Source organism: Sinocyclocheilus grahami, unplaced genomic scaffold (genome assembly GCF_001515645.1).
Source record: "Sinocyclocheilus grahami isolate Dianchi unplaced genomic scaffold, SAMN03320097.WGS_v1.1 scaffold34.1, whole genome shotgun sequence".
Lineage (NCBI taxonomy): Eukaryota > Metazoa > Chordata > Actinopteri > Cypriniformes > Cyprinidae > Sinocyclocheilus > Sinocyclocheilus grahami.
This window is the reverse complement of record NW_015505213.1, coordinates 1,814,734-1,828,229: the sequence shown is the minus strand read 5'-3', so window position 1 is coordinate 1,828,229 and position 13,496 is coordinate 1,814,734. Positions and strand designations below refer to the sequence as shown.

The following is a 13,496-nucleotide window of genomic DNA, read 5'->3' as shown; positions in this document are numbered from 1 at the left end:
AGGACCACAAAAAATCCCTTGGTACAGAATAACCATCTGCTAACACCGACCCGCTAAGAGACTTGTATGGGGGCACAGACTCCCGGATTCTCCAACTATGTACGACTATGTAAATGAGGCTTGAAAACCACAAAGTGTGATGCTGACAATGTTTTCTGGGAGTTTTTAGTGTGTTGCCATGACATGGTTGCTGAGTAAAATGTCTCTTTGATGTTCTGTCGCGTATATACATAACTATTCAAAAGTAAGGCGTTTTTAAAAACAACTTAATGCTTTTATTCAGCAAGGACTATAAGTAAAGACTTTAGCATTCTTACAAATAAATGCTGTCTTTGTATGCATCAGAGACAGAATGCATCACAGTCTCCACAAAAAAAAAAAAAACTTTCCAAAAATAAAATCTCAGTAAAAGAAAATATACACAGTGTGCAAATGACTTGGCATAGACAGACAGGGAAAAAAGGGAGAGCCCCATTTAAAAACAGTCCAGTTGCGTGTAATGGAGCATGTTGATGAGAAAGGACGACGTTAACATCCATACACATCCACACGTAATTCACTGACAAGTTTCCTCTCTATACAACACAATCGTTTTTTAAATTATTCGCAATATAATATATTTTCTTGAACTTCCTTTTTTCTGTAGTTAGTTTTTTGTTGTTGCCCATATCGACTATGGGAGGTGAAATAACCATTTTTCGCAGTGTGCATTTTAAGTCCTCAACTGTACGGCGGCAGGGGAATGGGGCGGGACTTCCTGTTCTGACTGACCAACAGTAGCTTAGCAGGAGGTTGAGTGGCATGTCTTGGCATGCTTTCCCAGAGTAGGCTGGTGAAACTGAATGGTGAATGTGAGTAGTGGTTTATTCCGAGGTGTTGAGGGGGCTTGGCTTTTTTTACCGGGTCGAGGAGAGCACATGACCCGGCACCCAGCCCTCTGCAGCAGGCGATTGGCTGTTTGCAGGTCGGTAAACCAGGCACATGTTCTGCTGATTGGACGCCAGGATCTGTACCTTCTCACCAACCACCACGCAGATCTCGTCCTCCTTCACAGCGTTGTAATCCTGCGTCACTAGCACCGATGACAGTCCATTACACTCCCCCTCGTCCAGCTCCTGGAAACACAAAAATGAAACACAAAAACATGAGACTAAACATTCTGATCAAGAATATACAAATTAATTGAGCTGGGTTGAAAAATATCGATTTGAACCCAATCTCATTTTGATGAACCAATATTGGTTATTAAATACAAAGAATCAATCTTTTGCGGTCTATGCTGTTTTTAGTTGATGCATGAATAAAACTTAACCAAAGATTAATATTGTAGCCCACCTCCCATCTAATAAATCTCAATAGGCTTTGTGATTTCTTACTTTTTATATAAAACAGTGTCAGCTTTCAAATTTTGTCAGTTTTATTATGAAATTCAAACAATTCAAACAAAAAGCAGTTTTGGTGCACTATAATGTGGTGACAGATTGCTGGGCACGTGAACCAATCATCTCCTCCTCTTTACTATTAGTTGCAGTATGAAATAAACATGAATGAACACCAGAAGGTATGCTGAAAGACACAGTAGAACTTACTGAAATGTATCATGTTTCCTGTAATCTATTAATCCGTTTTAACTGAAAAAGATGTCAATTAAATGGCTTTTAAGAAATATGTAATGTTACATTTACCTCAGAAATGCCAGTGTCCATACTTAACTAGAAACATTAACTCTAAAAAGAGCATTGTGCTCAATATGCACTATATATTACATATACATTAAATATTGAAGGACAGGTTAAATTAATATTTATATAAATCCATAATAAAAATAAGCTTTTATGCCAACCAACCTGTTTATATTTTTAAAAAACTTAAATTTTTATATAAAATTTTTTTATTGGAGTAGACGTGATAATCTTTTTTATTATAGACACTTACATGCTTTGTGCAATTAAAATATTTGTATTCAAATCCGTTGTTAATTTTAACACTGAGTGTTATAGATTATAGTAATTTACCACCCTGTGTGTATAGTTTACTGCTTTACAGTTTTTTTCTTGAGAACTTTGCTATATATTCAATTTGATTTCTTTTGACTAGAAATATCTCCAAATGAATCAAATCAAGATCAGAGTAGAGTAGAATCGAATTGCAAGCTCGTGAACTGAAATAAAATTAAATACTTTAACGTATGTCCTTCAATCATACGGTCGAACACTTCGGACAAATCAGGACAAAGCTTCACACAGACACAAGTCTGTTCCTCACTGTCAACCTTGACCTGGCATGAGAAATAAATAGCTGGCTGAAAAGCTTAGACATTTAAAAATAAAAAGTAGCAAGCGGCTCCTTCAGTCTGGTATTCAGTGACAGTGTGATTTATTAGGGACACAGAAAAAAGCAGAGTGTGCCAAGGCCAAGATACAAGCTCATCAGAAAGAGAGAGACTGCAGCGAGAAGAAAGAGAACAAGGAAGACAGAAAGCGAGAACGGAACAGAAGAAAGAGACCCTACTGAGAGGAGAAACAGGTACAGAACACGGGCAGAGCTGGAAAACTAGGCCATTCTCCCCACTAAGAATAACTAGCAGCACCTCTCCTCCCCTCAAAGACAATTAGAGTGGAACTTCACAGCACTGCAGCACAGACACATCCAGTTCATCCAGGAGACGCATGCACAGACTGCAGCGACTAGTGTAGTGTGAACTAATTACGTTTAATTACATCTATCTGGCCTGGATGAGACACTAATTAAAATGGTCTGGATAACTAATTGATTTAGTTAGATTACACAATGCTGTTTAAACAGCACAGAATGCTACTGAGATAATTGGTCTCCTGTCACACAGGCTGATTAGGGTGCTTTCACTCCAGAGCTTTTGCTGTGGACATCAGTTACACGTCACAGTTCAGTGGTGAGAAAGATGGTCTTTTTCATGCTAAAGACCCCAAAATATGATAAGCCCCCCTAATATATAAAGGCAGTTACACTACCATTCAAAAGGTTTTTTCAGCAAGAATGCATTAAATTGATCAGATATGACAGTAAATACTTATACTGTCACAAAAAATTATAAATTAAACACGTGCTATTCTTTCTATTCATCAAAGAATCCAGAACAAATAAATGTACATTTAACAAAAATATTAAGCAGCCAATTGTTTTCATTGCTGAAAATAATAATAATAATAATACATTTTCATTACCAAATCAGCAATTTAAAAAGATTTCATGTGACTCTGACGACTGCATTAATGGCTGATGACAATTTAGCTTTGCATCACAGGAATAAATTACATTTTAAACACTATTACAATGGGAAACAGTTATTTTAAATTGCAATAATATTTCACAACATTAATGTTTTTACTGTATTTTTGATCAAATAAATGTGAGCATAAGAGGCTTCTTTAAAAAAACGACCCCCAGCCTTTTCAACGGTACATATTTTCCAGGCATAAAACCCCATTTACAACTGTGAAAAAATAAATAAAAAGGAATTTGTGATTACTTTCATGATTTCTGACCAGTGTTTAGAAAGCAGAATGAAACAGTAAAATTTGGTATATTTAAGCTTATTTTATTTATTTAAATATTTATTTTTCATCGATTCCTATCATCATGATGGAATTTACCCACAATCAGATCAATTCAAGCTTGAAGTACCAAGTTCAATAATATGGACATAAAACAATATATCGAAAGCCACATTTGTGTATTCAGTATTTTCATCTGCCACATTAATGCAATGTCTTGTCTTCAGTTGGAGCCTTTACTTCAGCAATTATTAATATGTGATCACTCTGATCAATAATTTGTTATCTGAAGTAATCTTTTTCTATAAAATTTATAAAATATTGCAAACTGGTTGACAGTCATAGCTATTAATTAATGTGAGATTTATGTAATGTTTTGAATCATGTTCACCTCCTCTACATGCTTATTGGGATTGTGGGCGGGGCTTCCATTGGGGGTGGTGTTGGGTTTGAGGGGGGTGGAGGGGTGAGAGGATGAGGAACGGCTGCTATTGGACAGCTGCCTGCTCAAAGAACCTCCACTCTCTTTCTTCTGGTACTCCTGTGGGTTCTGGAGAGCTGATCAGAAACAGATGAGGAGCAGGTTATGAATGATCTCACAAACAAAAATGAGTGTAATTAAATAATCAGCACTGAGATCTGTTTGTGTATGATGATGATGATGATGATGATGACCAACTGCCATCTTCCTTAACCCTTTCATATTGCGCTTACCTGTGAGGAAGTTGATCTGCATGTCCAGCAGTTCTCGGATGCTTTGGACCCACTCTTTCTTGATGTCGATGTTAGCGGCCTGAAGCGTCAGTCGTTCAGATGAGCCACGACATGACAACACAAACTTACAGGGGTCGCTCTCCACATGTTCCTCCATGCTCAGGTAGCTCACCTGCACACAAGAGGTTAATAAAAAAAAGTTGGGTATTTGGTGTTTTTTATTGAACTCGAATCAACTTATGCTGAATGTACCTTGATGCTCTTTTTAAACTGGTACCCTGGTGTTGACGAGCCTTTCCGAAGCAGCTCGCTGAAGATGGCGATCTGTTCAAAGAGGAACACTCTGCGCTCTTTACTGCGGGACAGCACGCCAGAGTCCTGCTCTGTCACGAAGAACGTGTCCTGCTGCAATAACTTTCCCTGAGCTGTCAACTTCCCCTGTGCAAAGAAACATAAGCAATCATTAAGCACTTTTACATACAGTACATTTGTACTTTTTCATCACCTGATATTTCAAGAAAGTCAAGGTTGTGTACTTTGGTTTCTGTGATTTTCCAGCACTGCCTGTGAATTTTTTGGAAGCAGATTTGGTTGTAGAATGGTGAAAAAATAAAAAAGGTAATTGCAACTTTTTATCTCACCATTGTAATGTAACTCACCTTTGTGACTACATATGTAATTGTAATCATTCCAGTTAAATAACAATTGAATGTACCTCAAAAGAGATGAGTTTACCTCGTAGCCCTGCAATCGTCCAAGGTTCATCATGTCATTACATTGTTTGGGCACCAGGGACATCAGCTCAACTGCTTTCTGCAGGATAAAAATTACAGACCAGCAATGTCAAAACATGACAGGACACTAAAGCTAGAAGTGTATGTGGTGTAATTTATACATATTAATATAGAATTGCTTTAGTGACCTACCTCTATCTCTTTACAGTCCAGACCTGCTTTAGTGCTGTACTTCAAAAAGTCCTTCAAATAACAAATAAAACAAGACAAGAAACTTAAAATAGGATAATAATCTGACCATATAGCATTGTTATTGTTAACCAGAACTATATATAAAAATGTTAAAGATAAAGACGACATTAAAAAATGTAAAAAATCTAACAAAAACACATTTACAGTAAGTAAAATGAAAGTGGAAAATATCAAAATACAAATCTAATTCAAAATATTAACAAATAATGTAATGTTATATTAATGATACTAAAATAACACTGCTATACGTTACTACTACTACTACTAATAATAATATAAATACGAGCAGTAGAACCCATACAAAAATGTGTTTTGATATCGATTTTGGATTGAGTGTCTGTTTTTGCTAAAATCTACCCCTCTTCTGCTATCTGTCTACTATTAAGAACGGAAGAGGGGTGACAGACTGAACTGGCATATTTGTTCAATTCCCTGTCAAAAAAATAAAAAATTAAAACAGGCACACGATGCAAGCTGTAATAGACTGAATGAGGACAATGTTCAGACTGGCTTATGAATGCATTTTTGTTCCTTTAGGGCTTGTTGTGTGCGCAGCTTTAGTGAGAAAAGGGTTTAAAATGTCATAAACACACACTGTTCTGACTCTTATTTTATTAGTCACTTAAGGAAAGGACCACAAAAAATCCCTTGGTACAGAATAACCATCTGCTAACACCGACCCGCTAAGAGACTTGTATGGGGGCACAGACTCCCGGATTCTCCAACTATGTACGACTATGTAAATGAGGCTTGAAAACCACAAAGTGTGATGCTGACAATGTTTTCTGGGAGTTTTTAGTGTGTTGCCATGACATGGTTGCTGAGTAAAATGTCTCTTTGATGTTCTGTCGCGTATATACATAACTATTCAAAAGTAAGGCGTTTTTAAAAACAACTTAATGCTTTTATTCAGCAAGGACTATAAGTAAAGACTTTAGCATTCTTACAAATAAATGCTGTCTTTGTATGCATCAGAGACAGAATGCATCACAGTCTCCACAAAAATGATTAAGCAGCACAACTGACATCAACACTGATAATAATAAGAAATGCTTCTCGAACAAATCAGCATATTAGAATGATTTCTGAAGGATCATGTGACACTGAAGACTGGCGTAATGATGCTGAAAATTCAACTTTTGCATCACAGGAATAAATGTAAACATGTTTTAAATATATATTAAAATAGAAAACAATTATTTTAAATTGCAATAATATTTAACAATATTACTGTTTTATTGCATTTTATTTATTTAATGCATCAAATTAAAATCATACTGACCCCTTCGAAAAGTGGTGTATGGTTTCAATGCAAATCTACGCTATTTTGGTAGCAACTATGTTAACCACGGTAAGTATTAAACTAAGTATATAATCACTGTGTAATTCAGTGGCTAATACCTTGAGCAGGAGCTGGTATTTGGTGATCCTCTGGATGGGTTTGATCAGGTAATCATTGATGGACAGTCTGGAGTTTACCTCCTGCTGCACCTCCTGACAGAAACACCAACAACATCATCAGACAGAGCACTTTACTTCAGAGGAGATATAACGGAGCTGCTCAAAAAACACTCACCTCGAAGAATCCATCATATTCAGCCACGACAAACTCTGAGCGGGGCTTGTTCTGACAGTAGATGACATACATGTGTAACCTTCTCTCCTGGATAACAGAGGAAGACAGTTGAATGACGTTTACTACAACACACACATACACATACACACACACAGAGTTCACTTTGCTGAACTCACATGCTTGATAAACAGCTCAGCCAGTCTGTCGTGGTCCTGCAGACATTTTTCTAGTTCACAGAGGAAGAACCTTTAGAAATAAGAACAGAAAACATTTTGTCATGTGTATAAACTCCCGTCACTCAAACCAAATTAGATTGCCATCTGAAATTCAGTCCATTTCCTTCTTTAGCACGTGTCGTTGCTCATGTCAACCAGGAAATTAAGTTTTGCATGCTGATTATTTTGGTATCCAAAATGACAAACCGTTGCATGAAAATAGTGTGAAAGACTGCAACGGCATTGTGGAGTCAATATACATTACCATTCAAAAGTTTGGGGTCTGTAAGATTTTTTTTATGTTATTGAAAAAGTCTTATGTTCACCAAGGCTGCATTTGTTTAAAAAAATACAGTAAAAACAGTAATATTGTGAAATATCGATATAATTGATTTTTTTTTTTAAACTATTTAATACAAATTTTGGTTCTGTTTTAATATATTTTAAAATCAAATTTATTTCTGTGATGGCTGAATTTTCAGCATCATTACTCCAGTCTTTAGTGTCACATGATCCTTCAGAAACCTTTGTAATGTACTGATTTGGTGCCCAAAAAAACTTCTCTTATTATCATCAATTTTGAAAACAGTTGTGCTGCTTAATGTTTTTGTGGAAACCATGTTACATTCTTTTCTGGATAAAAAAAAAAACAGCATTTATTTAAAATATAAATGTTACTTTCATTTTTGAACAATTGAATGCATCCTTGTTAAAAGTATGAAAAAAAAAACCTTTCGGACCCCAAACTTTTTAATGGTTGTATACTTAAAAATCTATATTTTTTTGCTGTCCTGCAAAAAAGATTTTTTGGACTTTTTAGTTCTTATTTAATGAGGACGTTAAATATTCTGTTAGTTCGGACCCCAAACTTTTTAATGGTTGTATACTTAAAAATCTATATTTTTTTGCTGTCCTGCAAAAAAGATTTTTTTGGACTTTTTAGTTCTTATTTAATGAGGACGTTAAATATTCTGTTATTTCCTAATAAAAAGCAACAAGTTATTAGTGTTTGACCAGCTGTGAAAATCATTTCTAGTCTAGCATTACGTTTAGTTCAAGAAAATATCTGAATTCCAACAGCTCTTTCTGACAGCATGAAAAGAGATGTGGTTTACTCTTTATGCCAGTCGTAGATTTGATGAATGTTCCCGAATACGATCTTATCCTTCCCCGTCATGTCCTCTGGAACACCTTTTTCCCCAATCCTTCTCATAAAGCCCTAGGGATAAGGAGAAAAACAGACTTCATAATAAAGATTCCTTAATAGCTCTTTGTGGCACTTATGAGTTCAGAAGAAGTCTTATCAATAACCATTTTGCATTGTGATTCCCTGGAGATTAAAAAAGTTCTCTACTCTGTTCTTTGAATATGTAATTCTGTCCAGTAATAACACATATATCTGTAACATACCTCCACTATGACACCCAGATCCTTCACATAGTCCCTCTCTGTCTGCACCATTTCATTTAACACAAACCTGTGGATAGGGGAGATACGAGAGATATATCAGAATACACTAGAACATGCACATGTTCCAACTAGCACACTGAGATTTGAATCTTTATTTGTTGTTGAATTCATTTGTTCAGTCTTTCAGCAGTTTCTCTTCTTCTTCTCTTACATTCGCCCTCTCATGGCCTTGTTCTTCTGCTCTGTTTCTGGGTCTCTGGGTGTCTGATCAGATGGCGTGATGCTACCCAACACTGGGAAAGAGCCAGGCTCTGGAGTCTGAAAAGAAAGAGAGAGAGCGATAAGAATCAAAACTGAAAGGGAAAACACAAAAAATAGGGTACAAGGTGTTTAAGGAATAGCTAAAAATGTTCTCATCATTTATTCATCCTCATGTCATTTCAAACCTGTTTGACTTACTTTCTTCTGTGAACAAACATACAAACAGGTTTGGTGAACTGAATCAAATGATTCATTCAAAAGATCACAGAAAAAACGTCATGGGTTGACTGAAGAAAGTGAAGGAACTGCAGGGGGTTTGTGAATTTATGAAAGGCTAATCATTAATTTAATCAAAATTGTAACATTAAAATAAATACTCTTTAAAAATAAACAATCAAGTAAAAAAGATGACATTTTTATTGGTTTACCTTTATATCATGTGATTATTAACTGACATCAGAGAATTGTGAACGTGAATTTGTTGTTGAATTATTGAAATATTAACTTAAAGGGGTGGTTGAATTTTTTCTAGGCTTGATTGTGTTTATGGGGTGCAGTCTAAAATGTGTTAATGCTTCGTAAAAAAAAAAAAAACATTATTTTTTACATAATTTATCTTTATTCCACACCACTCTATTCCTTCTCCTATAAACGCGCTGATAATTCCCTGCTTTTATGAAGCCCCTCCCTCAGAAATAGGCGATGGACTCTGATTGGTTAGCTAGTCCAGTGTGTTGTGATTGGCTAAACCGCCTCTAGTGCGCGTCTAAACATCCCGCCCCACACCTCAGCGGCATGTGCTCTGGTTGTATTGTAAACAATGGCGTAGTCTATATTGCTTATCAATTTGAGCTCGATTGAGACGCAAAGGATATTAGTGAAGAGGATCACGCAGAACCTGTGCAAGCATGGCTCTTAATGGTATGTTTTTTGTTTATTGTTGGTTCATACTTTTAGATATGCTGTTATTTGTAAATGCTACTGCTTCTGTTAGCTTTTAATATACGGTTTTATCCTGATTAAAACTTTAATACAGTACAGCAACCGCATGTGCGTCCATGTATAACGCTTCTCATATATATGTGAAAATAAGAGTATAAATGGAACAGTTCATTGTTTGAGCTGAGCTGGTGATCTGAATGAGAGATTGAGAGAGAGAGATGCAGAGCAGGGCAACGCGAGGCACAGGATTGAGAAGAACCACTGCTTTAGAACATTTTCTAAATTTTGAAACTTGTGAATCCATTAGAATCATTAGAAGACAGAATAGCGATATGAATAGATTTTTATGTGCACCTCTAGTTTTCTCTTCCTCTTCTCTAAAACAGGCCTTTAGCATGGCCTCGCCCCCTTTGTTGCGTGTTCCCGGGGGTGGGGTTTTTCTGGGTTTGTGATGTCACTAACCCGGGAAGTAACTCGTTGTAGTTCCTACGAGCCGTTTTTGTAGGCATTAAACTGCCAGAATTTTAAAAGATGATATCTCTGTTCGCATTGAACTTTCAGCGCCTCAACTTTGCAGATATTGTTTATGCTCAAAAAGCAACATTACACACTAACTAACGTTTAAAAAGTGAAATCGCAATCAACCACCCCTTTAAAATGTCAGTAATTACTAAATTATTTAGTTCTAACAGGTTCGGCTGACAAAAAGGTCAGATAACACCTAGTTTAGAACAATATAAAGATTGAAACAAAATTTCCATACATTTTTCAGTGAACTATTCCTTTAACAAAAAGTACGAGGAATGCAGAGAGAAAAAAAAGGAAAAGGACAAAACAACAATAAAAAATTAAAGCAAGTTTATGTTTCACCTTCTCCTCCTGAGCGGAGGGGTCCTTGATGATCTCCATGGGGGGAGGGAGGGGTGTGTGGGGTTCGTCTTCAGCCTCTTCCTCTCCTCCGCTGTTTACTCCTCGTCTTCCTCTCTTTGGAGAGACAGAGATAAACGAGAGGAATCTATCATTCATAAACTCCAACAGTGGGCACACTCCTCATAAAACATGCACCTGTACAGGAAGCTCTTTTACATGCAAACGGTTGAGTAGAATAAAATATGTGATGTTAGGTGTGGTCCCAGATTAAGGAGAGTGCATTTTTCCGCGTTGTTTGGTATGTGGTATTGTTACAATGCTGGAATTTTGAAATGTTGCCATCGTATGCATCATGTTTCCTAAATGGTTAATGATTAATTGTTGTACCTCTTCAGTGCTGTCCTGGTGCGGCGGGCCCAATTCTACACTCTTCCGGCCGTCTCGTTTACGTTGTTTGTTGTTGGGTTTTTTGGCATTAGTGTTGTCGCCCTTGCCGTGGCTGAGACGTCGTACTGGGCTGGTGAGCCATTTTTTTAGTGTGTTTCCAGTAGTTCCAGAGCGTTTAGGTCCTGGAGAACCGGTCGGCAAAGAGGTCACCGATGTCTGCGGCTGCAGGGATGTGGCAGACTCAGATTTGACCTCTGAACTTCCCACAGGATAGTTTTCTGTTGAACAAAAACAACAAAAAGTATTTAGAAATATTCAGAATAAAGAAATCTTACATTGGAAGTAACAGGCAACAAATAAAAGCAAACAATTCCAACAAACATAATTCTAGCCAGTGAGATTTTTAATTAAATGAATACTTTCATTCAGCAAGGATGCATGAAATTTATTAACTAGCTGAAAAACAATATTCTATTTGTTATTATTATTAAGTAACAAAATGTATATTTAGTTTATTTTATAATACTAATATAATAACTACAAAAGTAGTTAAAATATTTATGGTTTCCACAACAAAAAAAAAGAAAATTACTGTACTGGACTGTACTAGAAAAGTGGAACAGTGGAAGTAACAGACAACCAATTAGAGCAATTCAATAAAAAAAATGAAATTTATTAACTAGCTGAAAAACAATATTCTATTTGTTATTATTATTAAGTAACAAAATGTATATTTAGTTTATTTTATAATACTAATATAATAACTACAAAAGTAGTTAAAATATTTATGGTTTCCACAAAAAAAAAAAAATTACTGTACTGGACTGTACTAGAAAAGTGGAACAGTGGAAGTAACAGACAACCAATTAGAGCAATTCAATAAAAAATAATAATAATTCAATTCCAACATAATATATATTTTAGAAATTGGCATGTAATACACAACCTCAAAACATTTAGAACATGACATAACCTCAGAAAATATCCATATGACACAAATTTAAAATGTCCTTTTACCAGCTCAGACCAGTGAAGAAATAGTCACTGTCCCACAGAACCAAATCCAACAACAGAAAGCCAAGAACACTGAGCACTCTGTTGGACATCAACCTCTCTACTGAGGTGAAAGGAAAAGCAGTTGTCTGGTCTATAGGCTACTAATTGGTAGGTGACAGACACAATTGTAGAGTGAAAAAACCAGCTTGACCTGATCTGAGCATAAAGGTGTTCTGTAACTCCACATAGCAGGACATCACAACAAAGGGAAAGTACAAGACCAAGGTACTGCAGAGTTCACAGCTTGCAGAATTTACCACAGAAAATCATTTTAACTGTCCCTCAGATATCTAGTCATTTATCTATTAAACCATCATCCTGAAGTACAAAACACTTCAACATGACATGACGTTAGCATAAAATTGGTGGAAAAGAACTGCTTATCAGTCTAGTCTCTGTGAAGATATCTCCAATCTTTCAACTATAATAATTCAAGATACCACAAACGCACATGAAAGTTACATAAGTCAAGTCACCTTTTTTATATAGCGCTTTATACAATACAGATTGTGTTAAAGCAGCTTTAAACAGGAAAAACATGTGCTGAAAATGCAAGAGGACAATACTAAACAGTACATTTTTTAATTAAAGTCAGTGATAACTATATATAGGTGAACTATGTGGTAAGTGGTTCACCTATATAAAAAAAGTACAGTTGACCACCTATGGATTAGTATGTATTTTGTAATCTCATCTCCAAGAATGCTTCTCAAAATATGAATATTAAATGTGTAAATTAATGGCATGTTATCCATTTTCCAGAGTAGTTATAGTAACGACCAAAAATGTATTGAACTGGAAAACTCATTTTAAATATCCAACGAATAGGCTATATGTTCACTGTGAAATAGTATTACTTGTATGTTGTCTTCCAAATAAATGATTACTGAAAATGAAAATGGAAGATCTAAAAAAAAAAACGATTTAATTTTTTTTAATATAAACTATAATATTCTCAGTTAGCTCAGGTTCATTAAATAATATGAACATATACAACTTTTGTTTTTAATAATGTATTAGTAAATGTTAAAATTAGCATGAACTAAGATTAATAAATGCTTTGAAAGTATTTTTCATTGTTAGTTCAGGTTTACTAATGTTATTACTATTAGTAATAATTTTTTATATTTTAGTAATTAATTTTAATTACTAATTTAGTAATTAAATGTAATTAATTTTAGCAAATGGTTCAGGGTTAGTACTAAGTTATGACCTAGTTATTGTAATTACTATAATAAATACATATTACGTACATGAGGAACAAGACTGTAAAATAAAGTGCTACCTTAATATCTATGCGATATATATATATGTAAATATTATTATTATTAACATAACATTTTATAAGTCAGTCCATAAGTGTACAGGGGGTCCCCGTGTCATAAATCTGTCCACTAAGAGGTCCTTATCCTGAAAAAGACTGAAGACCCCTGATCCTAATTCACAGACTGAATCACCAAAATGTGCCAAATCTTCAAAGAGCATGTTATTCTTCAAGAAAAAGGGTAAGAAATGATCAAATGGAGCAGGGAACTTGATTTGAGCT

The 13,496-nt window shown here is 35.4% G+C and overlaps 1 protein-coding gene across 1 annotated transcript in view; it reads right to left on the bottom strand.

Moving 5' to 3' along the window:
* Positions 1–381: 381 nt before the first annotated feature.
* The window catches only part of kalrnb (kalirin RhoGEF kinase b), an 86,860-nt gene continuing 73,745 nt past the window's right edge, over positions 382–13,496 (bottom strand). Inside the window, exons 35-48 of the mRNA XM_016266868.1 lie at positions 10,895–11,172; positions 10,508–10,621; positions 8,646–8,752; positions 8,435–8,501; positions 8,140–8,243; positions 6,986–7,055; positions 6,810–6,896; positions 6,635–6,727; positions 5,174–5,224; positions 4,983–5,060; positions 4,500–4,685; positions 4,248–4,419; positions 3,925–4,091; positions 382–1,115 (exon numbers count right to left, since the gene is read on the bottom strand). Of these exons, the coding sequence (XP_016122354.1) occupies positions 897–1,115; positions 3,925–4,091; positions 4,248–4,419; positions 4,500–4,685; positions 4,983–5,060; positions 5,174–5,224; positions 6,635–6,727; positions 6,810–6,896; positions 6,986–7,055; positions 8,140–8,243; positions 8,435–8,501; positions 8,646–8,752; positions 10,508–10,621; positions 10,895–11,172 (1,793 nt within the window). The 3' untranslated portion in view covers positions 382–896. The remainder of the gene's footprint in view (positions 1,116–3,924; positions 4,092–4,247; positions 4,420–4,499; positions 4,686–4,982; positions 5,061–5,173; positions 5,225–6,634; positions 6,728–6,809; positions 6,897–6,985; positions 7,056–8,139; positions 8,244–8,434; positions 8,502–8,645; positions 8,753–10,507; positions 10,622–10,894; positions 11,173–13,496) is intronic.